The sequence below is a fragment of the Malaclemys terrapin genome, chromosome 9 (assembly GCF_027887155.1).
Source record: "Malaclemys terrapin pileata isolate rMalTer1 chromosome 9, rMalTer1.hap1, whole genome shotgun sequence".
Classification (NCBI taxonomy): domain Eukaryota; kingdom Metazoa; phylum Chordata; order Testudines; family Emydidae; genus Malaclemys; species Malaclemys terrapin.
In genome coordinates this window covers 62,940,711-62,968,374 of record NC_071513.1, presented here as the reverse complement: position 1 = coordinate 62,968,374, position 27,664 = coordinate 62,940,711, and the positions used below count along the sequence as shown (strand labels likewise).

Genomic DNA, 27,664 nt, shown 5'->3' with positions numbered 1-27,664 from the left:
AAGATTCCTATTGAGTTTACTGGCGCTGTCAACGTAGGTATGTTTCTCTTTACAAAGTCCATTTCATTTTTTAAAACAAATACCTCAGTGCTGAACTTTATTTTGTATTTTTAAGCAGTTCCAGAAAATCAGACAATACCCCTGAGCAACCATCAGACAAGCATGTTATCTTGCCTTCTGGGTCTTTGTCTTCAAAGCTCTGCCTCCATAGAATCTGCCACTCTGGGCATTTTGCCTTACCTATGAGGGTAATCTTAAGCCTCCTCCTTCATGCCCTATCATTCAGCCTTTCCATGACCTCCAATAATCAGCGTTGATGACTTCCCTCCTCCAATTCCATCCTAGACCCTCTCCAATCCAGCTTCTGCCCCTGGCATTCTACTCCCCTGCCTGTGCCAAAGTCTCTAATGACATCTTCTTAGCCAAAACTCAGAACCACTACTCCATCCTCCTCTACTTTACCTGCCAGCTGCTTTTGACACCAACAGCCCCACTCTTCTCCTTGAAATCTTGTCCTCCCGTGGATGCTGTAATAATGCCATCTCCTGGTTCTCTTCCTCCTGGTTCTCTCTAATCACTCCTCCCAGGATTCTCCTCATTCCACCTCCAATGTTCCACTGGGCTCCATCCTTGGGTTCCCTTCTCTTTTCCCTCTATTCCTTATCCCTAACTAATCTCACCTGCAAATCCAGCTATCATTTCTATGCTGTCAACTCACAGATCAACCGCTGTACTCCAGACCTGCCTTCTTCTGTCCAAACAAAAATCTCAGTCTCTCTCTCTCTGACATCTCCTTGTGGATAACTGGCTGCCAGCTCTAGCTCAACTTTGCTAAAACAGAGCTGTGAATCCCTCCCCCGAAGCTGTCCCCTTATAATCTAAGTATAAAACAAAGGTGCAACAGAGGGACACAGACCACTCAATTATTACTTCTTTTTCTTGGCCCTTGACAATGCAATCTTGCCCTGCTCATTTCCATTCAGACTGCTGCTGCAAAGATCATTTCCCTTGCCCCTTACTTTGACCACGTTGCCCCTCTCTCTACATTCCTCCACTGGCTCCTCCTCCTCCTCTGTGGCAGTGGTCCCCAAACTTTTTACCTTGTGCCCTCCTTTACCCCTGTCTCCCCCTCCCCAGATCCAGGGCTGGGGCTGCGGCTCTGGGAAGGGGGGACATGGACAGGGGCAGGGCCTCCCAGCACCAGCTGAGCAAGTAGATGCTTGGGGCGGCCAAGGGGAAGGGGCAGCACATCCGCTCTTCGGCAGCAATTCGGCGGAGGGTCCCTGTCCCTCTCGGAGAGAAGGACCTGCCGCTGAATTGCCGTGGAAGAAGAAAGTGGCGCGGTGGAGCTGCTGCCGATTGCGATCGAGCTGCCGCCAATCGCGATCGCGTTTTTTTTTTTCCTTCGCAGTTTAGGGCGGCAAAAACCCTGGAGGTGAGGGGGCCGAAGCTGGGGGCGGGAGCAGTGTCTCAGCCGGCGCCCAAGGCTGGCAGCAGGGGCCCTGGGCAGTTGGGGCCAGCAGCCAGGGCCAGGGCCAGGAGCGGAGTTGGATGGCGCTCCCTCCCCACTCCAGGTGAGGGCTGGCCCAGGCCCCAGCTGAACCACCCCAAACATTACTCTGCACACCCCTAGGAAGGATGCCCCAGTTTGGGGACCTCTGCTTTATGGCATCAAACAAAACTATTTGTCTTCATTTTCATGTCATTCCCCTCCCCCTCCTATTATCTATAATTTATTATCACGGCGTTAACTTTTGCCATGATGTTAAATGTCCATCACCCACATGTAAACTTTTCAAAGAAGCAGTTTCTTACTTTCTCTGTGAAAGATTGCACTCACCACTGGTTTGCCCCCTTGTGGCTAGGAAGAGCATAGGAGGATCTTTGTTGTCTGGTGTGCTCTGCCAACAGCAAGTCTGGCCTTGTAGTGGTCTCTCTTCCCATAACTTGGCCCTGCAGCTAAGCCATAAGAGCACCCTTCTGGCATAACAAAAATCACACAAGCAGGCCAGTGCCCTTACAACAGGTCTTTGGACCAAACTCTGGGCACCATGATCCATGCAGCCTCTTGGCTCAATGCTTTAAATGTCTTTATCCCCTTTTATCAGGGCAGGGGGCTTCATAATACTTTCTCCAGTGGCTGGGAGATCCCAGTCCTCTAGGTCCCAGACTAAGAACCCTGTGGTGAGCAGGCAAGCTTTGTCTATCTGACCTGCCCCTTCTACCTTACTGGGCTTCATCCTACTGTGGCCTTTTTTCAGGCCTTCTCCCCACAACCTCTCTAGGTTTACTCAGTGCCAGGAATCTCAGGGTCCATCACCCCTCAGTCCCTCCAATAAATCCCAGTGCAAAAACACAATCTTAAAACCAACTTCTGCCCTCCTCAGACATGACTTTTTGTTCCTCAACTGAATGCCTACCAGGGCTTTCTCCCTGGAAGTCTGGGTCCTGCCCTTATATCAGGGCTCACCATTGGAGCCTGCTCCACCCTAGTGGCTACCCCTAGCCTCTCCTGGTCCCTTGCCAGTCTTCTTTATTTATGACAGGATCCCAGGGCCAACTCTGCCCCTAGGCTTCACCCCCATCCCCGGTCTCCCCATTCTCTTGTCCCACAGAAGTGACTGCAGAGTTCTTCACTCTCTCCCTGCAGCCCCCTTGTGCTCTAAACTTCTTTTGTCTGTAGTCCTTTCTGAGTACCTCCACAGCTGGGCTGCATCATCAGTTAAGCCTGGCCCACCCTCTAAGTACTGCCCAGTATGTTAACTGTCTTCTCGGGCTCACATTAACTCATTCCTTGCCTCTGTGGGATATGCACAGCATCACACTCCCATGCTGGCCCTTATGTTTGGGAAGAGCTACCTGTAAACATCTGCAAAGGTACCTCCTCCTCCTCCTTCAAATCCGTGCTTAAAATTCTCTGTTGCCATGATGCCTACAAAAAAACCTTTGACAACGGTTGGGCCTCTGATGTCCTAACTCCTCTGCTGATCTTGTTAAGCAATACTGACTCACAGTTTCCTTTGCCTGCTCCATTGATCTCTCTGTATCCACCTCTTTTCTCTTGTCTAACACTTAGATTGAAAGCTCTTGGGGGCAGGAATGGTCTTTATGCATTTGTACAGTACTGAGCGCACAGGGGTCCTGATCCATGACTAGGGTTCCTAAGTGCTACAGTAATACAAATAATGTTTGATAATAATTTCCTTTGGGAATGTAACACAATATTATCAGAAATAACCAGACAACCACTTCCCAGCAGCTATAAAATGGATTTATTAACCACAGCAAAACCAATAATAATTGATCAGCAGATGTAAATTAGCATAATTCTGTTGAACTACTCCCATCATTTCAGTTATTCATGGGTGTAAGCCTTTGAAAGGATTGGGCCCTTGGGTAAGAGAAGAAATAATACTGACAAAATATTATTCTATAATTGTTATGGCTTAACTCTGTCTACCTCTAGTACCTACCTCTTCCAACTAAAGTGATAATGGAGAGCAGTCCAAAGGGGTTGTGCTACTCCTGTGCACGTGTGTTTGCAGCAAAAGCATTTAGAGATTGTTTTTCTCTGTGGATGAGAATGTAAAATAGTCCTTCTTTTACCTTACTTTTCCTTTGAATTCATGTTACTAGGTAATCCAGTTAACTAGACATTTTGCAGCATTCATATACTTCAAAGTACCACTCAAAAAGCAATTGTACGAAAGCTCCAGCACACTGTTAAATCTATTTAAAACCACACCCTTATTGACTTAACTGGGAGCAGGTTAACATCTTTTTCTCAAGTCAATTTAAGTCCAAAACTTAAAGTTTTGTAAAGAAAAAAAAAAGCTTTAAAAAAATTAAACCTAAAGAGCAACAGAATTGTTTCCTCTCAATTAAAAACAAAATTCAATGTTAGAAACTTTAAAAAAATTACCTTTGACAGTGTCCTTTCAACACCAATTGCTTGTAGACAGGAAGGTGCAATAAGTTTGCCCTATTTTCATACCTTTTTAATGGTTGGAGAATACCCACTCCTGTTTCAAATAAAACCAGTTTCCTCGAACTAGATATAAATCATTTAGGACTGCATGCTAAGCAATAAGCATGAGCCACATACTCTCCTTTTGGATGGATCTGGATATGATAACAACCTGGACCCTCCTTAGCAAGCTCCTCTCTGTACTTTCAGAGAGCAAAACTCACTGTGAAAACATTTGTTGTATTTGTGTCAAACAGTTCACACTGTAACCCCTTCTGATTACTAATAAGGAGTAGATCACCGATCAATCAGTTTTCTTTAGGACTTTGGTTTACATCTTATAAACATTTTTCCAAAGGAAAAAAATGCTTTACAGTAGTCCATGTTACAGCTGCCTGCATTTTGTATTATACAACTCTGTGACAGTTGTACATTTCAGCTGGCACTTAAATGCTAAAGACTTTCCTGGGACTTTTCATTCTAGCTTCTTTTTTATGCTCCAGATGTTGCAATTTATAGAACTCGTTGAAAACTGCTTTGATACTGTAACGATCCAGAGTACTGTCACATCCCCATTAAGATTTAAAAAAATAAAAGACAGCAGGCACGTACACATACACACACACACACACACAACGGAAGAAGAATTAAATAGGCACCTCATTCACTCCCTCATTTCTGCATGGTTCGTAGTCTGTTGTTCTCCTGTGTTCGGATCAGCCCCTTTCTGTGTACGTTTTCCTGACCTACATTTTATTATCAGGTAGCTGCGGTTACATTTTTTTATTTCATACTCTACACCAGGCACAAATGAGGAAGGCAGAAAGAGCCAGCTCCTAACGGCCACATGGTGGAGCATTAAAGAAAGAAACAAATGCTTGCTACATTTAACTCATTGATGTTGCAGTTTACCTAAGTAGAAACTATTTTATATATATATATATATATACACACACACACACACACACACAAGAGAGTGAGGGCTTTTTATTGGGTTGTGGGTGTGTTGATGTGTGCATAAGAGATTTTACTCTGCTGATATTGGAATGCTTAGCCAAGCAGCTGGAGCAGATCTGGAAAGAGACCTACTGAGATGACCGTGCCTAACATCAGCCACAGTTGCAGTGGTGTTAACAGTGTTTGGTGCAGTAGCAGCAGCAACCAGAGACATGGACAAGAGCAGAATTTGAGTCCCACTGGCCACCTGATCACAGCCATCTGCCTTGGCATCATCGGGAGCCTGGGCTTCCTCAATAATCTCTTGGTCCTGATACTTTTCTGCCGGAATAAAGTGCTATGGTCTCCGATTAACCTGCTGCTGATGAACATCTCTGTGAGCGACATGATGGTGTGCATCATGGGCACCCCCTTCAGCTTTGCCGCCAGCACTCAGGGACGCTGGCTCATCGGGCCAGGTGGCTGCATCTGGTACGGCTTCGTCAATACCCTCTTTGGTAAGTGGCACCCTCCTGCTCTGGTGTGCACCCAGCATGCCACCGCCCCTCCTGCATGGTTTAGAGCCTCTCCCAGATCCATGCACACAGGGAGGCGCTAGGGCACCTCACCACACAATTCACCCCCCACAGCCTCCCCAGCCAGAGCTCCCATCACTGAACAGGATTTGCATAGAAAGCTCTGCACTCCTTGCCCCACTACAAATAGAGGTGCTGAGCTGCTGCCCCCATCTAACTCCACACACCAGGCAGCAGTGAGCTCATTCACTACCTGTGCCCTAGCTCACTGCTTTCCTGTCAGACTTTGTGCCCCTCGCTGCAGTGTGGAAAAGCAAGCAACAGAGAGCACCAGCACAGACACTTCCCCCCCCCCCCACCCCCCGCCCCAGACATGACAGGCTCACATTAGGGTGGTGTGTGGGGAAGGTGTGTGTGGAGGGAGGTGAAGGGCTGTGGGGCTGTGGGTGGGGGGGAGAGTGAAGGGTTCTATATGTCTACCCTGCACACTAAGCCTGGGCTCTGACTAAGATTTGAGCCCAAGCCCTGCTTCCATCCACACACAAATCAGTCTGACTTGGATCAGGAAGCACTCAGCACCCAGGTCCCAGAACCTTGCTAGGGAGCTAAGTCCTGCTGCAACTCAGGTCCAAGCCCTGTCACATTGCAGTTTGAACACACTTCAAGCCACAGATCTGAGTACAGTATGAGCATGGTAGTACAGCTGAGAGACCCAGGGCAAGCAATTGAAAACCCAGGTTTACTATGCAGTGTGGATTCTCAAGTCTGGCTTGGAAACACTGAGTCTTCAGGACTAGGTCCCACAGACCCAGGCTTTTCAATGCAGCGAAGAGATATTCTGTGTATTGGGGGGGGGGGGGGGGAGGAGGGGAGGAGCTGAAGGGTTGTGGGTCTGTATATGTCTCTGTAAAGAATATGTGAAAGGCTGTGGGACTGTGTCTGTATGAGGGAAGGGATGAACTGCTGTGGGAATGGGTGTATGTGGGGTGAAGAGCTATGGGACTATATGTGTGTGGTGAGGGAACTGAAGGGCTGGGGGACATTTGTGTGGGGCAGAACAATAGTGTGACTGCATGTGTCTTTGGAGGAGGTGTGAAAAATTGTGGGACTGAGTAAGCGTGTGAAAGGATAAAGAGCTATAGGGATTTTATACATGTCGGGGGGTGATAAAAGGTTGTGACACTATATTTGTGTGGAGCAGTGAAAGGCTGTGGCACTGTATGTGTGTGAGAGGGGAGGCAATCTTCCCCACTCACAATTTTGTCATGCTTGGCATTTTCCTTAAATTTCCAGCTCCTGGAGTCATGCGAGTAAGTAAAAAACCCAACTTTCAGTTTTTGTTTTTGTTTTTTTAAAGAGGAAGTGTATAGCTCTCCTCATGGTTGTGGAGAAAACTTGAAAACATGATCGTTAGAGGACCAAAAAGCAGAAGGCAAATAAACTTAAAATGTATGATATTGTTTAAACCTCATAATTTTGGGGACCGGAAATGTGATTTTCTTTAACTTTTGGGGTTGACAATACTGGGATGGGGAAGGAAGAAGCTGTGTGTGTGTGAGAGAGAGAAAGTGAGAGGGGAAGAGGAATGGGAGGGTGTAAGATAGAGAAGGCAAGAAGGAAGCAGGGGTTGTGTGAGGGGGAGAGAGAGAAAGGGAGGAGAGTGAAGGCACATGTGTGGAAAGTGAAGAGCTGTGTGTTCAGAAACCTGAGGAGAGCATGATGGGCAGTGTGTGTTTCAGAGGAAAGGCAGAAGGAGTGTGGGGCTCTCTGTGTTAAGGGGACACTAAAGAGCTGTGTACCTGAGGGTGCCAAAACGCTGTGTGAGGAGAGTCTGGGGGATGTTGGTGAAGAGTGGACTGAAGAGTGCTTTGGGGAGTTGGAAGGCTGGGCTGTCAGTGTAAAGGGGTTTACTGAAGTGCTGGGGGTGCTGTGAGGTGGAAGTAAAGACTCTAGATGTGATTGTGGGAAGGGAGCTAAAGGCTATGAGATCTGAAGGGGTTAGAGGACTGAGAAATAGGAAGAACAGGAGTACTTGTGGCACCTTAGAGACTAACAAATTTATTAGAGCATAAGCTTTCGTGGACTTCGCATATGCATCCGAAGAAGTGGGCTGTAGTCCACGAAAGCTTATGCTCTAATAAATTTGTTAGTCTCTAAGGTGCCACAAGTACTCCTGTTCTTCTTTTTGCGGATACAGACTAACACGGCTGCTACTCTGAAACCTGAGAAATAGGAGCGATGGAAGTGTAAGACCTACAAAGTAGGAAAGGGGATTCAAGAGAGCTGCATCATCTCCTCACATACTGAGGGGAAACACTCAGAGAAATCTCATTTCATCAAACTAGGGATAAGTCAGGGCGATTGTAGGGAGAGAAGAGGAGAGGAAGAGAGAAGGATGCAGACCTGCAAAAATTAGCGGGATGAGGGAAGAGAGAGAGACCCCAGAAAAGAGGTTCCCCAAAAGGGAGGTGGACGGTCTGATAAATATGGCAATTTCCTGCAATATCCAGGACAATCCTTACAGAATTAAGTTTCAGGATCCTTTCAGTTCACTGTATTAAAATTAAAATGTTTATTTATTATTGTGGGATTGTATGTAATGTCCCTAGGGAGGGGACCTGAGTATTGTAAAGCCTGGAAAGTGTAATGAGCTTCAAAAAGACTAATTGAAACAATGTGCTTAAAGTTAAATGGGTTTCCTGGGAAATCTCTTGAGGGAGGGATATGTAACTATAAGCCCTCCAGTTATGCAGGACGTCAGCCCTGTGAACTTTTGCCCTGAGGAGGAGGCCCATTGTCTATGAATTACCTATTCCCCAATCAAAGACCCTGAGTGTATCAAGGAGGGACTCACAGCTTTGGAGACAAGGTGGTTATGAACTTATGACCACAAACAACCCCATGTTAGGGTATGAAGGACAGTTTGTCTGTCAGAGCCCTGGTCAAAATTGGGGTGATCTCTGGTAAGTTTATTAGCATGCATGGAGGTTCTTTCATTGTTTTTAATCTGTGTTCTCTGCAATGCTTTCACCTTACGAATAACCATGCTTACTTAGAAAGAGCTGTGTGGGAACTTTACTGTGAGCAATTACATTTTTTATAGCTTTCAAGAAAGGAGGGTAAGCAGGCCTGATAAAGCAGAATGCCTTGCTAGGGAATTCACAGTGTAGGCAGGGAACTGTGCAGTCTGGAATTACCCTGGCCAGAAGGAAGGGAGACATATGTCTCCACCCAAGACAGGTGACAGCGGGGAGCCAGCAGCCTAAGAGTGGGTGTGCCCCCCACTGCAGGGGAATGCAGGTGCAGTTGCCCTAAACTGAGACAGACTTATGCTGGGTGTCCACATACAAGCCCATCTAACCCTGGCTCTGTACTTAGATGGCTAGCCAGAGCTGCCACCTGCGCTGCAACATCCACACTGCTATTTTTAGCATGCTAGCTCAAGCAGAGCTAGCGCATGTCTGTCTACCCAGGCTCTGAGGCTTCCTCCCAAGTGCAGTGTAGGTATACTCAAAGTCATTCCAGGGTATCTGTAACTTAGACTGGCACTTAGGGCTGTCTGTGGTATGCCCCAGGCTGCTCTGGGTAGTCCAAGATTGGGAGGGCAGAAAGAAAGCTTCAAGCCACCTTAGCCTGCCCGTGGGATGTGAGTTCTGTGCTGGATCACTACGAGTATGTCTACACTGCAATCGCAGGATGGGATTGCAGCTCATGTGGACATACCTAATCTAGCTTTGCTCTAGCTAGGTTGGGTGTCAGAGAAGTGGGCTTGGACCCTGGCTAGTTACTAGCACACCCTGCAGCTTCAGTACTCTGGTACCCAAGCAAGCTGGCTTAGGTATGTCTACACATGCTGCAATCACACCCCATGACTGCAGTGTAGGCATATGATTAGAGAATTCCTTTGCAATCAGTAATAATTTATCTGCAGACAACTGTTAATCAGGTGCACAAACCAACCATGTTATTATTAGAATGATGTTTGGTAACACATAATAAAGGTAACATTCAAACAAATATTTATTTTCATGGATTGTAATTACTGTACAAAAATGCCTGCTAGACAGAAACCTGCTTTATTAAGTCCTAGCTCAAATTAAATATTCATAGTATTTAAATAAAAATATATATATGCTTGGTGAGGTTTTTATGTTCTGGGAGGGGGGAATTTTGCAATCCAATAGCAAAAAAAAGGTTATATTTAAAAGATGAAAGTGACACTATCTAATGGTGCCATTATGCTATTCTAGGGGGTCTGCAAACCAACCCACAGATCTTTGCATGTCTCTATGAGTGACATTGGACTAGATTGTCCCCTCCCACAAAGCAGAGCAACGGGGGCAGACATGAAATTTTCAGGATATCATCCCTTGAGGTGGGAGGGACTAGTGGGGTGCAAAGTGGGCCAGGGGATGTGGCTTTCAATCCCAGAGGATTCTGGGACTCAGCATAGAAAGGAATGCTGAGAACCAGGGAGACAGGGAAGTGTGTGGCTCCTCTCTGCTAGCATGACTCATTCAGGCATCATCTTCCTTTGACTAAATCTCACATGGCTGTTCAGGAGCAGCTGCCAAGAGTTAGTATTGCTTCAAGCAGTACTGACTCCTGAGGGGATTTCTGAACAGAAGTACATTGGCTCAGCACTATATGATGCCTTACAGGCATCTGATCCTGTCTTCCACTGCCTTCCAGGCCAGTCAGCACCCTAAAACCCAATGGAGACAATGTTCCATAGAGTGCCAACAGAATAGTTCCTACAAGGCATGGGGGAAAGGGGGCACAATACTTCACGGCCGTAGCTCCATCCTCCGTGCTTTTCACACAGAATTTACTAGATCTCACATCCTACTGCAGAAAGAATGATGTCGAGCATTGGAATTAGTTGTGTACTGATGTTGCTTCATATTCTTGGAGCATGACGCAGGAGCAGTGCACAATCTGCACAAATGCCAAGATGCGTTGAAACAGGAATCAATTTAAATTTCCAGACAATATGTTAGCAGCAATCCTAGACAATATTAAAGAATGGGTAATTTACTGTCTGAACATTTTCCCATTCTGACAGAGCTAAGATATTCGATTGTTATTGATTGAAAATATCAAGAACAATCAGGACTGCTTTCAGGCAGGCAGGCAGATTAGAAAAAGGGTACTCAAAGAAAAGACAAAATTATTCGCCAGCTTTTGAGCCTCTGCAATGAAGAAGGTAGGATCTCAAAGTGCTTTACAAGCTAGGTATTTATAGCATCATTGAAATACTGCCAGCACTGGTGTGGAGGACAGAAAACAAACGATGTTCAATATACTGCACAAAAGTGTTAGGGAGCAGGAATTTTGACCCAGGATAACTAGTGAAAATCTATAACATTACAAGAGAGCCAGAGGATCTTTAGTACCTACTCAGAATAGACAGGGCTTCAGTTTTTAAGGTCTTACCTGAAAGATTCTCATAAAGTAAGCTCAATTTATTTACCTAGGAAAGAGGAATTGTCTCTGATGGAGTATGAATTTGCTCTTCTAGTGGGTTTCAGTGCCTGAAATATGAGGCCCAATCACGTTCTCATTGACGCTAATGGCAAAATTTCTATTTGGAACCGAAAGCTTACCCTTGAATCTTAGATGACTAAGCTATCTTCCTAAGCTTGGTTGTTGTAAACGGTGAGCCAGGTGTTGCTTACTTTTTTCTCATGACAAGTTGAACTGACTCATGGCACAAGTGAGGCAAGCCAGACATGACCCATTATCTGAAAGCTTAGCAGTGCTCTTTATGGAGAGACTAGAGTGCTACCACAGATAAGGTTGCAGCTGGAAGGATAGTTTTATGATTAAAACATTGGCTTGTGAATCAAAAAATCTTGGTTGAATTCCTTGCTTCTCCACAGATTTCCTGTGAAACCTTTAACAAGTCATTAATTCTCTCTCTGGCTCAGTTTCTCCTCTGTACAATGGGAATAATACTTCCTTTGTCTGTCTAGACAATTTAGATTGTAAACTCTTTGCGACAGGCATAGTTTCTTACTGTGTGTGACAATGGGGCTCTGATCTCAGTTGGCTGAAGAACATGCAATGCCACTTTTGAATGAAGTGTGCAACTGCAGGAAAGCCAGATCTCTGTGAAATTATGGCATTTTGCACAAAAAGTTGAACCACTTTATGCTCAGGATTTGGCACAGATAGCACATATGGAATACAGTGCAGGGGTTGGCAACCTTTCAGACGTGGTATGCCGAGTCTTCATTTATTCACTCCGATTTAAGGGTTCGCGTGCCAGTAATACATTTTAACGTTTTTAGAAGGTCTCTTTCTATAAGTCTATAATATATAACTAAACTATTGTTGTAGTTAAAGTAAATAAAGGTTTTTAAAATGTATAAAAAGCTTCATTTAAAATTAAATTAAAATGCAGAGCCCCCGGACTGGTGGCCAGGACCCCGGCAGTGTGAGTGTCACTGAAAATCAGCTCACGTACCGCCTTTGCCACGCGTGCCATAGGTTGCCTACCCCTGCTCTAGTGGCTCCAAGTCTGCTTGTAGGAGGGTCCAAGTTCTTGCCCTGTATAACAATTCAAGTAATACACAGGTCTGACAGATGCTGCTCTTTGTTTCAACGCAAAGAAATTTTTGTGCCATTAAGCAAGACATGAACTTCATGCTGGAGGCAGCGAAACCTATTCATTGAAGAACATCTGGTTTTCTGGGATCATTTGAACTCTGCATGCAGCCTAGAGAGATGAACTCATCAACACCTTTAACGGTGTTTGACCTCACCTCCACTGAAGTCATAGTGTGGGTGGTGTCTTGGAGACCATAGAGGGCAAGGCTGAAATTCTCTGACTTCTCCACAAGCAAGGCAGCATCTCCAGTGTAGTTTTGGTTGAGGGACACCTCTTGACCAACCTTGTTTTTGATGCAGCAAGTCCTAATATCCAGTCGACAGCTCAACAGAATAGCTCTGGGGTGAGAGTGCATCCCTGACACGCACCTGAGGTTGTGTAGAAACATGCACACACTCACACCAATAATGGCATAAAGATTGTGCACTAGATTTAGCAGAACATCTGCACTGCCAACTCAGTGCAAGCCAAAGTGCTTACCTGTCAACCAAATCAAAATCCACTTTGATGTCAATATAGGCCACGTGAAGCTGATGGTTAAATTTTAAGTGCTGCTCAGTCAGAAGCTGAAAGAGACGGACAGGGTCCATTGTTGATCACCCAACTGTGAAACCTGATTGCTGTAGACAATGATGCCATATGTAACTCAGATACACATCGGATAACATGGATGTTGCCTGGAGTTGTATACATCATGCTATGTCACATACTGCTGCTAAAACAATTAGCTTCAGACCATTGTACAAAGAATCCTGTCTTTTTGAAAAGGACTTTGATATATTAGTAAAAAAGGCAGAAGTATGCAAGGAGAATGTAAATGTCTGAAAGACATTTTCTGAGCCGTGGCAAAATGTGATCATGAGATCTACCTCAACTCTCTGGTCAACAAGCCGAGGGTGGCTAAAGTACAACCATCTGTGTCCTGCCTACAAACCATCACATGCCTGGCTGGAGCCATAAACACGCACACCCAGCCCTGTCAAAATTGATATGCTTAAAATTTTGCAGATTTTGGCTACAGGAGAAAGTTTTGGAAGAGTCTAAGGTGAATAAGACATGCTACTGCTAAAATACGGATAGAATAAAAAATAGAAGTAATTTACTCTTTGAAAATCCTTCTAATGCTTTTTTTTTGTCAGGTCTTAAGCTCAAAAGCAGCTTGGCCTAGAAACTTCAGATTTGCTTTATTTGCATCAAACACAAGAACCCTTGATGAGATCTAGTGCTTAGAGTTATTTCTATTAAGGTCAGAACTTTATTAACTTTATAATCCAAGTTAATTGCTATGAATTTTTGGATGTGTGAACAGTGTCAGGTCACAAAAAGCTCTGTCACCAAAGCTCTGCTGGAGACTTAAATGTTTCATTTTATAACTGTGGGGCCAGATCCTCAGCTAGTGTAAATTGGCATAGCTCTAGTCAAGTCAATGGAGCTGTGCTGGTTTGAAAAATAGGGGGAGGGAATTCCAATTTTCTTCTCCTTTCTCCCTCCCCGCTCCCCACCCCCCAACCAAGTAGTTTTCTTGCCTGAATCTCTTAGCCACTGGCAGCCAAAGCTCCCAATTCTGGATCATGTTGTAACAGGTGCTGTGCACCTGTTAAGAGGTAATTAAAGTTCCCAACTTTTTTATCACCAGGCAATTAGTGGAGATCCAGTCCATAATAAAGATGATCCATGAGTAACTTATTTTAAATTGCCTTCTCTGAGAAAACTACTCTGTGCTTGAGTGTGGCGAGACCGATTTACACAAGTGAAATCTGGAATTCTTAAGTGCTTTCTGTGGTAAGAGAAAGGTGCCTGAAGAATCTGGTAAAGTTCAAAACAAAAACTAAGTATCCTAAGGATTTTGGTTTAAAATCTTCTAGTTTCAAAATTCTCTGGAACAATTTTCTCTGAAAATATTTTAACCATGCACATTTTCAGACAATTCACTATTTCCAATCATAAGTTTAGAGATTGGTAGAAAAAAATAAGACTTACAATAGAAGCTTGGACACAACCTTAACCATGGACTCACTACGGAGGCTCACTAATAATGAGCTGGGATAACACTGAAACCAGCCCTTCATTAGATCCAGACTGTGAATCCCCAAGGTCAGGAATGTTCTGAACTGAGTTTTTGGTTGTGCTGGTTCTAAAGATAAAAAGTTCACATGTGCAGTTTGGATTCAGGGTATTTGTTATAGCCTCTCTCTAATAAAAGTATGCAAGTGGTTGCATTTTAAACACAGAAAAAGGTTCAATTTTATGCATGCCAGTACCATATCTGTGTTTAGTCAAATTATGCTCTTAGTTACAGTTGTGCCAGCACACTGTTAAAATACCTTAGCACAAATTGAATGTTAACATTATAGTTTGTTTTCTCCTCACAGGAGCAATACACATGGCAAAATCCAAACAACAATCATATCCTTCATTTACCTATCTGTTATTTTCAAATTCCAATTACATCTATATAACACTGCACTGCACTTACCAAGCAGGACCTCTGTATTACCTATATCTCAGAAGAGAGATTATTATACCTAGCAAAGATAAAATTCAGATTAGACAGGAAAATAAAGATGTCTTAATGTTTCAAATGGTAAAATATTGCATTATTAGCTGCAATTTTCATTGCTAGATGGGACGCTAAGTCCCCAAATTGGGAAATAAGGATGTTGTGTTCTATGCAGTCCATCTTTTTTTTGTTTGTAGGGTCATTGCTAGGATATTTATTGTGCCTCTTAAATCTGAGATTCAAACAGTCACTCAACCAGGAATTGTTAATATTCACTCTCCTCTCTCATGAGCAGACTCCATCTGTGAGCAGTGGATCTTCCTATGAATCTCACTTCAAAACTTCATGAGATCATCTGCTCTCTCTAGTAACCCAAGATTTATAAATTATTAACATTCCCTGATTTTCTAGGAGTTTGATCTTGTCATGCAATAAATGTATTTCCATTCATCAGTGAATCGGTCAGAAAAGGGAGATTGTTGCATACCATTTTTTTGTATTCTGTTGCCTTCAGAACAGTCCTGATCTGGTGCTCTAGTATGTATTTGTTCACTTTTCCATCCAGATTTGGCCTGTAAACTGATCAAATCAGTGTTTCCAAGGCAGTTTTTTTTTTTTTTAATTTTAGTCTGGGTTTGTTTGTTTTGTTTTGGTAACAACTTCCTCTAAAACGGTCTTGCACAATGTTTTTTGCATTTGCCAGGAGTCGGTCTCTTGCTTATCCATCATTGGCTTCCATGTCAGGCTTAAAGACTCAAGGTCAACTGTTGCAGAACTAGAAGGTAGATTATGTTTAGCATTGATGTTCAGTGTTAGTACCTTTCAACAGCAATTACTGTTCAGAGTGTTGCCAATTCTCATTGCTTTATCACAAGTCTTATGATGTTTGGTGTTTTCCTTAAAGGACCAGCTCCTAGAATCCTGATGATTACTTCAAATAAAATAATACTGAGATTATCACGTAGAGCACCTGGCCCTAATAGTTCTGGAGAAAAGCTTGAAAATATGGTTTGAGTGCACCCTAAAGACTCAGAAACCAGAAAGCAAATAAAAAGAACCTAAAATGTATTATTTAAAAAAACAAACAAACATGATTTTTAAGGAAATTCCATGATTTTTTTTGTGGGGGGGGGAGCTTGATTCTGGTTGGCAATACTGTAAATACTACAATACTGGAGGAACCCAGCTTCTGTCCACTCAGGCCTGTGGCCATGTCCCTGGGTTTAGGGACAGCTTGACCTATCCTGCAGAGGTCCAAAAGACCCTTCCGCCCCCCCTGAAAATGCTGCATTGGGGAATTGGAGAGCTCCTCAAAGGAGGGAAAACCCATGGAAACCCAAATAGTCAATGTTACAAGTATTGTAAATACTGAGACTACATCTACACTACGGGGGGCGGGGGGAGGGTCGATTTAAGATACGCAAATTCAGCTACGCGAATAGCGTAGCTGAATTCGACGTATCGGAGCCGACTTACCCCGCTGTGAGGACGACGGCAAAATCGACCTCTGCGGCTTCCCGCCGACGGCGCTTACTCCCACCTCTGCTGGTGGAGTAAGAGCATCGATTCGGGGATCGATTGTCACGTCCCGACGGGACACGATAAATCGATCCCCGAGAGGTCGATTTCTACCCGCCGATTCAGGCGGGTAGTGTAGACCTAGCCTATGTAAGTCCTTCCTTACTACTATTCCTGAAGCACAGCTTTTTCTTCCCCATCCTGTAAGAGCTGTGTGACGATGAAGATAATTATGTGCTTCACTTTGGTTAATGATCGGAAAAAGCTTTGAGGTGACCTGCAAGTAATGGCTGAGCTGATGAGTCATAGCAGACAACCACCCAGGACCATAAAAATAGTTATTACAACCAGCAAGACATGATTAGGTGTAAAATATCTTTGGGAAAAGTTTGAAAGATGTCTGGAGAGCATACAGCATGTGAACATTCTGCAGAGATTTTCTATTTTCATCAGTCATTATTTGTATTCCGTCATTTACCTGTTTGCATACTGAAAATATGACCATGGAAAAGAGTTGTCCAGGGAGAACAAAGAAGTGACCAGAAGGGGAAAGAGACAGGGAATTAATTTCCTGCCCAGCAAAAACAATGTAGTAGAAAAACACAAATCAGGACAATTTAGACTGTTCAGTAAATACCAGTGACACTCCTAAAGTTTGGAAACTTGGGTAGGTCTCAAAGTTTCTATACATATCCAGAGTTTATAGGAATAATGTTAATGTTTTAATCCCTAAGTGTATTAGAAGGGCCAAAAACTTAATTTGAAATAAAGAAACCTCAAGCTTTTTGGCAAAAGAAAAACAAAAAATCTATTTCTGAAAGACTGGAATTTGGTATCCTAAATGGTGAGATTAAGGTATTTTTTTAATCCAGGGTCTCAAAAGCACTCAGTGTTGGCCTAACTCTACTCCCATTGAAGACATCATGCAACCATAAACTATATTGTCCTTTTTGTGCTCCCAAGCCACATTACACATAGTTTTCAACAAGATGTCCATTATTATCTTGTGTTTCTTTCAGCATTGCTGCTTTCCAGGTATCTCCCTCCCTCCGTCTGTGTTTGTGTCCTCCCACATGTAGAACCTTGCAGTTTTCCAAATTCAATCTCATTCTGCTGTTTTCTGCATTTTTCTAACCTCTCTAGGCGCCTTTGAATTAAAGTGACTTCACTGATGTTTGCCAGAGTCATAATGTATTCTCAGCCTGTTCACTCACCTGTCTGTGCTGCAAAAGATGTATTAACAGATGAGGTATTATTTCTCTGTTCCGCATAGCTGAGATTGATTCCAGAGAAGCTATTTGCTGCTTCGCTTGTAGCATATACCTAGGAAGCCCAAGTGTCCACTCTGAGTGGGGTAGGGCTATGAGGAAAGTCCAATGGCACATTTTGAGAGTACTCAGACAGAGATAGCTGTACAACGAGAGAACTATCAAAGAGTTCAAGCACGCAAAGCTCTGCTTTGATAAACAGCTTTCAGTGACACCCTGGGTGGAGTAAGTGTTACAGTTCTCAGGAGTATACCTTGGGAAATCCATATATATATACTGGAATATATTTTATCTACTTGTATCTCTTTTCTTCAAAGTCCATGTTTATTTTCTTGCTATTTAAGAGTCACACCATGTTTTTGTAAGATCTCCTTTATCCATGTTGAGGATATTAAAGTTCTATATGTATTTATAAACTCTGTGTTGACCAAGAGCTTTAAGGTAAATTTGGACTGAGAAACTGCAAAGATTACCCCCACCACAGGGGGAACTGAGCTGAGTATTACTATGTATTGAAGTTTTGGACCTATGTATCAACCATGCTGCAGTTACTTTCCAAACATTTGGACATCTTTGAACACTGGAATATTTTTGTCAACATGCAGACTAAGTGACAACTGTGCTTCTATGGCATAAGAGACTACTTAGCTAGCATGTTTGGCAATAATGACCCCAGATACCACAGCTTTTAATACTGTTAATTCAGCATTGGGAGCAACAAATCTGGAATGCTATATTTTTTACAATAAGGCATGAGGATGCCACCTATTGGAGGTGGGGAGGGTTATAACATTGATTAGCTGGTTCTCTGTGGTAGGTCCCAGAAAGTATGGACTTCTTGAGAGGTTATCAGGGGAATGATACCCCAGCTAGAAAAAGATTGAGTATGCAGGTAGAACTGTGCTCATGCATATCTGTGGTATTGTAGATAGTGGACCTAAATCACCACTGCTTGACACCTCGTGCAAAGTGTGTGCGCGTGGGGGAAACGCTACCAACTCAAAATTCTCCACTCTGTTAAGTAGGTGGTAGCATCTGATGCTTACTTTGCCCAGGTGCAAATAACTATACAAGGTGTAAGGCAGGGGAGCCTCAGGCCTGGAGAGAATTTCCAAACACACACATTTTTGTGTTTTCCTTTTTCATCTCAGAAGTTGGTGGAGTTGAAGTAAGACATTTTCAAGCTGAGAGTGAGAGACTCAGTATGACGCATGTTATGCATCTCTTTAAGAGGTTTATGGATCAACAGAGTTAGTCTCTGCACTTCATGGCTGCTTAAAAATACCTACAAAAATGTAAACTACAGCATGACATAAAACAGCTGAATAAAAACCAGTTGATCTTTTATATAAAGCAGAGGATAGAAGACAAAGTTTTCAGACTGGTATTTTACAGTTTTCTATTGTTGTGTGTGGGATGTGATCACAGTCATGCAATTTGTTTTATTTCCACTAAAAGATATATTTAAATCAAAGTCACATTGCTCCATCTGCTTGCTTAATCTGATATCAAGGCATGGATATATAAAAATGTCCTAGTACTTATTTCAATCAGAGCAGAGCTTTTATGTGCGTTAGCTGGACAGAACCTTCAATCACCCATCTCTTTCACGTTGTCTTTTGTTGACAGTCTAGGCTCTGATTGTGCAGCTGTTCTACATGCAGAGCACCCACTGAAATCAAAAGGCATTTCACATGCAAAGTAGAAAAAGGTTGAGGTACTTATATGGGCCTTTCCTGTAAAATAGAATCTAAGAGATAAAATAAAAAATGTTAATGATTTGGGATCTTAAACATTGTTTTTAAAGGCCTTATCCAAAGTCCATTGAAGTCAAAAGAAAAAGATCTGTTCACCTCAATGGGTGTTAGATCAGGCCCTAATAGAATGAGTCACAGACCTGGTGAAATCCCCCTAGTGGCAGGTTGCTAGTCTCTTATCACTGGACCCAAACTTTGGATCCCAAGGGCTTCCAAGCCATCTGCATCTGGGCAGAGTCCAGTCACTGCTTCTGTCTGTGAGGCTCCTAAGGCACTTTCCCAGTGTCAGACCTCTTGATCTGGAACTCTTTGTGGAAAGAGGGACTCCACAGTTCAACTGTCTTAAGCCCCAAAGCCAGTACTGAGACCTCTCAAGCCTCTTATTTACACTCTTCCAGAGACCCACTGTGGTCACTCTGGTTTAGAGTTGAACCCCTCAGGGACCACATACCGTTTAAAGCAAGGAAAACAGGCTTTTTACAGGAACTTCTTAAACACACACACTTTGATGTTTAGACCGCACAGTAGAGTCATCTATGCAGAATGACCAACTCCCCGCTCAGAGCCCTCAGCACTCCTGAGAATATTTTGAATTTGGTCAATGTCCTTGGGGGAGCCCTCCGGCTTTACTCCTCCAGTAGAGCTTCCTTTTGTGAGGAAAGAGTGCTCTTGCCAGGAGAACATCACATTTAAAAGCAATCTCTGCCACCTTTTCTGTTTCTCTTCTTCTGCGGGGGATTTTCCATGCTCCAACCCCCATTGACTGCTGTGCAGATGTCCTGAAGATTAGACACATAGTATGGGAATGGGGTTAGCTTTTCAAATGTGGGTGCCCAGACAACACCCATCATTAATCTATTTTCTTTTGCTCACTTTGAGCAAATTCCTTGTTTCCAACAATGCCAGATAAATAGAGGACTTAATTTTCAAGCATCATCAATATGACACTCTCCACAGCCACTAAGCTCTCTTTGAGAAGGAGAGAGACAGCCTCATGGGGTGTGTATATACTGAACCTTTGGCACTCACTAACATGACCAATCTGTCTGTTCTTCAGCTGTCAGTGGTATGACATTTTAGAGGCTTTCCTCCCTCTTAAGAGTGATTTATTAGCTAGTTCAGAACTTCACCCATGATGGATAGATGTAGGATGCATCCTTTTTTCACTTCTGTAACCTCTGAAATGCCATCAAAAACAAAGGCAGACAATTCAAGGATTAAAATCTGTCTCTCTTCAAGGCTTTGTTCATACACTTTTGGGGATCATTATGTGCTTCTGGGTGTTTTGAAGAGACCGATATTATTAATACCCTGGGACTATAAACGTTTATATAGACAGCCTGCAATGATGTGAATGCAATTGGTTTTGGCCCCTTTGAGGCCCATGAGTGCAAACCCTAGTACACATCATGCTGTGTCTTGAGTAATATTTTAGGTTTTACTCTGTAGGTAAAAAACTACACTTGAAAGTGAAGGCTTTATTATGTGCATGCAAAAAATGTAGCCAAGAGCTGAAATTTCAGACCTTAGGGATCTGATCTTGCTTCCACTGCAGTTAATGAAAAAATCTGTCTGTCTACGTTTTTATGTTACCCATCATAATGGCTTCTGAGTTCTTATTGTCTTACATGCGACCAGGATTTAAACCCTAGTGACTATATAAAAATTGAAACATAGAAGTTTTATAGTCTTGATTCTTACACAGACTGAAAATTTTAGAATCCCTGTTACTAAAAACAAAGTACACGTTTATATTAGTCAGGTACTTATTTGAACATCTCAGACTATGCGGATCTGGATCCAAACTCACAGCTGGCTCCTAATTACAATTAGCCAAATTAAATCAGAATACTCCCAGTTCTTGGAGAATGTTGTTCCAGAAAACGTTGGGGTTCAATCTCATCTTTAATTTAGTCCATGATTTCTGATTTAATACATTTTGTGACAATATATACCAGCAAAAATTAAATCCTCATTCAGCTGTTTTTGGTAAATATATATATATATTTTATTACAGGTACAGTTTCACTTATATCTTTGGCAGTGCTCTCTTATGAACGCTACTGTACAATGATGGGAACTACAGAAGCAGATGCCACAAACTATAGGAAAATATGGATGGGAATCTTCTTATCATGGATGTACTCTTTATTCTGGACCTTACCACCCCTTTTTGGATGGAGTAGCTATGGACCGGAAGGACCAGGGACAACATGTTCAGTAAACTGGCATTCAAGGGATGCTAACAATATATCGTATATCATATGTCTCTTCATCTTTTGCCTTGTAATTCCTTTTTTCATTATTGTTTACTCTTATGGGAAGCTGCTATGTGCTATAAAGCAGGTAAGTACATTTTAAAATATTCTTTTATTTTACTGTAAACATGAGCAGAAACCAACATAGGTTGTCTAAATTTCATAGCTAATGTACATTGGTTGGTATTACAGTGGTGGACATCACAAACTTATGAAGGACACTGAAGGTCCAATTTAATTCAGTTTCTTTTTGACAGTGGCATAAGTGCTTTGCTGCATCAGGGCCTAAGCACATGGTTAAATGTCAGCGCTTGACTAGTCCCAAGGAAGTAGTCTCTTTGTAGCTGAGGAGGATCAGGGAGGCAGCAAAATTAGCTCCCTCAGAAGCAAGTACGTTTTAGAAATAGAAATGTATGAACAACACACTGAGATAAGAGGTAGAGTCAGATGTTTTTAAACAAAATGTGCTCTGTGCTGAGGCTTAATGTTTTTCCTCTGTAATTATGTCTGGGCTGAACACATCCAGTAAACACACTGCAGATCTATAGGGTTTTTCAATTTAAAGTTTGTGTTTACATATATATTTACAATAATAAATCAGTAATATGTATATATATTTTGCATACATGGAAAATATGGACACTGTGGATGCTGCTGCATCACAATTTACCCAAGACAGCAAATCCCCACCAAGGGATAAAATCTGCACTTGGATATGTATGGAAGACTGCTGCTTAGTAGTATTCTTTGAATACTAGTCCTGTCCAAAAATGGCACCTTGCTGAACATTTCCTCTTCCCCATCTCCCTCTGACCTCTACGCATAGCCACCACCATTGCCTTTCACACGATTTTGTCTTTCTTAGAAGGTGAGTCTTCAAGTCAACCTACAATTCACTGAGTTGCACCTCCTCCAATGTATCTCTGGAGACTAGCTTAGGACCATCAGTGTATGTTGGGTGTTTATTGATCTTCTAAAGAACATCAGTCTCTCTAAATCTGCTTCTTTTTTTTTTTTTTTTTGACTGATAACTATGTGAGAACACACACAATGTGGTGTCTTGGCTCCTCAGGCCAAAGAGATTGAAAACATTTCCTGTTCCATTCATTGTTCTCTACCAAGTACAATATCAAATTAGTTTGAAAAATGGGAGAGTGATTTAAAAATAACAACACAGACTTACTTATTAAAAGACCTTTCACTTTTTCAAACTAATCTTTTTTGTTTTAGGATTTGAATTAGATTTTAAACCAGGGAATACATCTAGCTTCTTGTCAGCAATTCCTTTTCCTTATGCTGCCTTGGACAGGTGGTGTGAAATATTCCTCTCTTTACCACTCTCAGTGCACAGTCCTCTTGGTAAATTATTAACCTCGTTCTTTTCTTTTTCTGCTCTCTATAAATGTAGCAAACTACCTGGACTTGATGTTGTTTTCAGAGCAATGTTCTTTTGAGGGACATTGTGGAGATAGTGGACAAATAGGGCAATAACTCACCTCAACAGAGGTTTGGTTGATAAACCAGAAAGGCCTACATAATCTGAGAGGTTAGGAACAAAAGAAATCTCCTGAGAGATTTGTCTTATGCTCAGACTCTGGCTCAAAGAAAAGAGAATTCCCTGTTAGTAGAAAAGAGGAGATTAAAATTAGATGGATTTTACGTGGCATATACAAAAACGTGAGAAAACGGTGGAAGGCCCGAGTGTTGTTGAGGCAGCAATAGCTTCGCTGTTTACATTGCTAGAAAAAGAACATACACCCTGTGAAACATTAAAAGCACACATTTCCCAGTGGTAATAATGATGTTTCAGAGTATATGAGTTATTTATTTTCCTGACTTAAGGCAGATCCATTGCCAAGTATTTTACAGACTGAAATGTCAGAGATCGGTCAATTCCCTAAGCAGCCAAGTTCAGTTCAGTGCATGCCATTTCTTGATAAGAATAAATCACTATTTCCCCTTCAGGGTCTATCTCCTTCATCCCATGCAGTGGGAGCCGGTGTGGGAGGAGGCAGAAGCTTATCCTCTCCTTAGTAACCCCCCCGTACACAATCCCTAAAAGTAAGTAGGCAGGGAGGTTGGGGCATCCAGGCCAGCTGGGATACAAGGGGAGGGGTTGGGAGAGCTAGAGGAGGGGAGTGAATGGGACTGGGAAGCCTGAGAAGGATGGAGAATTCTTGGAAGTGAACAAACCTGGGGGAAGGGACAGATTAGGACATCTGTCCAGCTGCTGCCTTTGTGCCCTTTCTGTCTCACACAGCGTAGCCTTCATTCTCTATGCCCCATCCAATCTCTGCAGAGTGCCCTAGCCATAAGGATATTGGCTATTCTGTGGTGAGTCATGGGCTCCTGCTGGGGATGTTCCACTTGTAATTAAATATTCATTTGGTCAGAGACACACAATTGACTGTAGGTCATTGGTCAGGGCACTCACCTGGGATGCAGAAGACCCTGCCTCAAGTCCCTTCTCCCAATCAGATAGAGCACAGTCTTGAGCCGAGATCTACCACATCCCTGTTGAGTCCCCTAATTACTAGGGTCTCTCTCTCTAGAAGTTCCATTGTAAAAACTTTCCTGACAAAAAGTGTCCCTTTCCTGCAAAAAGTTGTTTCAGCAATTTGTCATTTTCCAACACAAAGTCATGCAACAGCTCTAGTAAATGTATTCTTGCATGCTACTTCCTCTTCTCCCAGCAGGATTCCTGCTCCCCCACTTCCCTTTCTCCATGTAAGGGCTCCATCAACATCTTCAGCCTTTTCTAAGCTCCAGTGAATGTTACCAGAGGTATCCGAATACATGCTAGAAGCTCAAGGAGTTCAGGTGAGTACTAAGGTACCTTCCTCCTGGCTGCTATAAACCCTCCTTCATCCCCCTACACTGACAGTCTAGGAAAATATCCAGCCTCCATAATGATATACAGATTAAAGAGAGTCCTGGGGATTCAAATTACAGGTAGGCATGAACTCAAAATTCAGATCCAGAACTGAATTGCCTGCCAAAAGCCTTTGGGCTTGGAACTTTCTCAGGGTTTTAGTTCAGGCGTGTTTAGCTAAATCATTGTGTAGCGCCTTGATGCCTATATGAAATGCTGCCAGGCTAGGTAAAAGTATTCACAATGATACTTTTTCCTGATCAATTCCATAACTAAAGTTTCTTTGAGACCTTCACTAAGGCAGCTTCTACTTTTTGTTGCAATATATATAAAACCTAAGTAGGTTGGAGGCATTAAAATAACACCCTGTGAACCTGTGAAAATCCCATTTACTAGATTGTTCTTGCCCTTTGTATTTTTCACTTCTTTGTAAAATTATATAGCTGAGTCTGAAGGACTGTACTCAGCAAAGTACTGGAAAAACCTGTGTATATACAGTTGCTATTATTCTGTTGTACATTACTATGGCTATAAAGAGCAAAATTATTTTTTATTTCAGTTGTTGGCACCATTTGGTATTTCCACATTGCTTAACTAAACTTATTTAAGAATCTTAATTGGTTATTACATTGGCCTTTTATGCTGTATGACTAGGGCACCTTTCACACTTTGTGTTAGTTTAGCTTTTGGGCGTTTAGATGTGATTTCTGGAAAACCCCTAGTTTTCAAGAGGGTTTGCATTATACAACAGGATCCAACTTCAAGTCAACTCGAGATGTTAACAAGTCAGTTTTAAATCATAGCAATGAGAAACCCCTGCTTTAATTTAATTTCAAACAGGATCCTGATTCCTGTTGTCCTTAACTAAACAAAATGTTACTGTAATAAGCGTGATATAAACCGCAATAAGACTACTGTATTTAAAAAAGTAACATGAAACAGGGGTTGCTCTCAAGTAACCTCCCTAAGGGGGCAGCGAAAACATTTGTTGAGCAGATGGGATCTTTAGCGAAAGGTCAAACAAAATAGTACAAGACACATTGGGAATACTTTAAAGTAAAGTGATGGTTTAAGACAAGGGGTTGCTTAGTGGAAAAAGGCAGATCATGTAGTTTCCACTGCACTAGAACTGGACCAGTGGCTTGTTATGAAAAGATCTATTGCAATGCAAAGTGGAGAAGGAATGACCCCACGTTCTTTCTATAAGCTCTCAGGTACATCTTGCTGATGGAAATATATCTGTGGGTCTGCCTATATGTGGGGCAGGAAGGAAGGGTGTGGTGTTTTGTGGAGGGGTGGAAGAGAGTGAAGAATGCTCATTTTGTGAGTGTTATTGTTTTCCCAACAACTACTTTAAAGTTCTCTATTGACTTTAAACAGTTTCACTTCACCTGGCAGTTATATTTTGGACAAGCCTGCCCCCACGAGGTAGTTAATATAGTATGTGTGGTTAGATTATCTCATTTAATTTGTGGTTTAAGGCTTTGGTGCAGTGAGGAGCAGGATGGAGAGGAAGGTTAGTACAGGCAGTGCCATATGCTGCCGCCGTGTTTTCATGTACTGGCTAATTCAGGTGATGATTAAAAAAGTGGATAGATGCTACTCAGAGAACCCTGAAACAGCCTTTGTCTGACACAGAGCGAGACAAGATGCTATCCCGGGGGTCAGGAGAGGGTAGAAGGTGCTATGCTCCTTCCATTGAGAAAAATACTTAGTGGTATGTGACGATAGAGATTTGAAGGGAGAAAAGGTTGCTTGTGATGAAGAGGTACAGTAGAACCTCAGAGTTATGAACATCAGAGTTACAAAATGACAAGTCAACCACACACCTCATTTGGAAGCGGAAGTACGCAAACAGGCAGCAGCAGTAACAAAAAAAAGCAAAAGCAAATACAGTACAGAACTGTGTTAAATGTAAACTACTAAATTAAGGGAAAGCAGCATTTTTCTTCTGCATAGTAAAGTTTCAAAGTTGTATTAAGTCAACGTTCAGTTGTAAATTTTTGAAAGAACAACCATAATGTTTTGTTCAGAATTACAAACATTTCTGAATTATAAATAACCTCCATTCCTGAGGTGTTCGTAACTCTGAGGTCCTACTGTAAAGTTCAGTCAATCAATATCCTACTCTTTGGGTGCTGGATCCTGGAAGATCCTTGCTGTGGGAGCCAACCATAACTATGGGGTAAAAGAGAGAAGTTGGGTTGGGAAAGAAAAGCAAAAGGTCTAACAGACCAAAAATGTCACAGGCAAGCAGCTGCACACACAGTTTATGGAATAGAGCCCCTATCGCAATCCTGGCTAGCTTGTTGGTTCCTGACATATAGCTGGCCATTACTATTTTAATTAAACAGTTTTCCGCCAGTCAAGACCCTTCTTTTCAAATGTACATCGATAGGTTTTTCATTTCATCCTCCACTGCCCTCCCCAAAACAGGAAATCAAATTACTGATGCTCTTGAGCGAGTGGCAGCTGTCGTTTGATTAACCTTCAAGCAGTTCAAACATTCACAAAGCAAACCTGAGATTTCTCACTGCCCAGCACACTCTGCAGTGTTCTTTACTGAAGCCCCACAGCCATATACTCAGAGCCTGAAGTGCACTGGCAGATGCTAGTAATGGGCACTGCAGTGTTTTGTTTTCCCTCCATAAGTGTGTAGTTAGGTTGGAAGAGGAGACCAGTTACTTTCATGGAGAGGCACCATTCTGAGCCTCATTCAGTGCTAAGAACTCCTTAAGCCATTCTCACACCAACAGATTCACTTCTGTATGCTTACTATTGGTAGGCATTTGGCCAAATATGGGAGAAGAGCTCTGTATGCTCTCAGAACACAACTCCCTAACAAAATGTATCAGAAACAGCCCCTCTCTCACACACCCTACAAGCTCCCTGCTCAATCAGGATTGACAGTGTTTGGCTGCTAGTTTAAACACCTGAGGCCAGATGCTCAGCTGGCTCCATTAATTTCCTGAATTAGTTATTGCAAGTAGTTTATTTAGATATTATCAAGTATTCACAGCACCCATATCCTGGAAGCAACTTGTGAAGCCTTCACCACCACCACTCATCTCAATGGGAAGTTAACTGTGAAAGTCACCTGAGGACAACTTCAAAACTTCTATGTCAACATTGTTAAGTTTTTCAGTACAGGAAATGGGGGTCTGAGCTGCTGCCCCCCCCTTTTTTTTGGCTACTCATGGAGATGGGACAAAATGATTTTCAACACTCATTGGTTTGTGTTTGTATAGTGGCTAGCACAATGGGATTCCTGGTCCACCCCAACTGCTACTGCAATATAAATAATGAGAGGCCAGATCATTTATCCCACCTAAGTTTATGGCCCAGAGTGCTAGACACCTCACTCTACCAGATGTCTGCATTAGTCACTGGCTGTACACAAGGGGCTAGATCCACAGCTGGTGTAAATCAGCATTGCTCC

The 27,664-nt window shown here is 42.6% G+C and overlaps 2 protein-coding genes across 2 annotated transcripts in view; one reads left to right on the top strand and one right to left on the bottom strand.

The window, feature by feature from the left end:
- LOC128843474 (G-protein coupled receptor 35-like) overlaps positions 1-4,709 on the bottom strand; it is a 132,694-nt gene extending 127,985 nt beyond the window's left edge. Inside the window, exon 1 of the mRNA XM_054040338.1 lies at positions 4,627-4,709. The gene's annotated coding sequence lies outside the window, so the exon portion shown is untranslated. The remainder of the gene's footprint in view (positions 1-4,626) is intronic.
- Positions 4,710-5,060: 351 nt separating this feature from the next.
- LOC128843449 (vertebrate ancient opsin-like) overlaps positions 5,061-27,664 on the top strand; it is a 166,976-nt gene continuing 144,372 nt past the window's right edge. Inside the window, exons 1-2 of the mRNA XM_054040299.1 lie at positions 5,061-5,421; positions 21,113-21,441. Coding sequence (XP_053896274.1) covers positions 5,061-5,421; positions 21,113-21,441 — 690 coding nt within the window. The remainder of the gene's footprint in view (positions 5,422-21,112; positions 21,442-27,664) is intronic.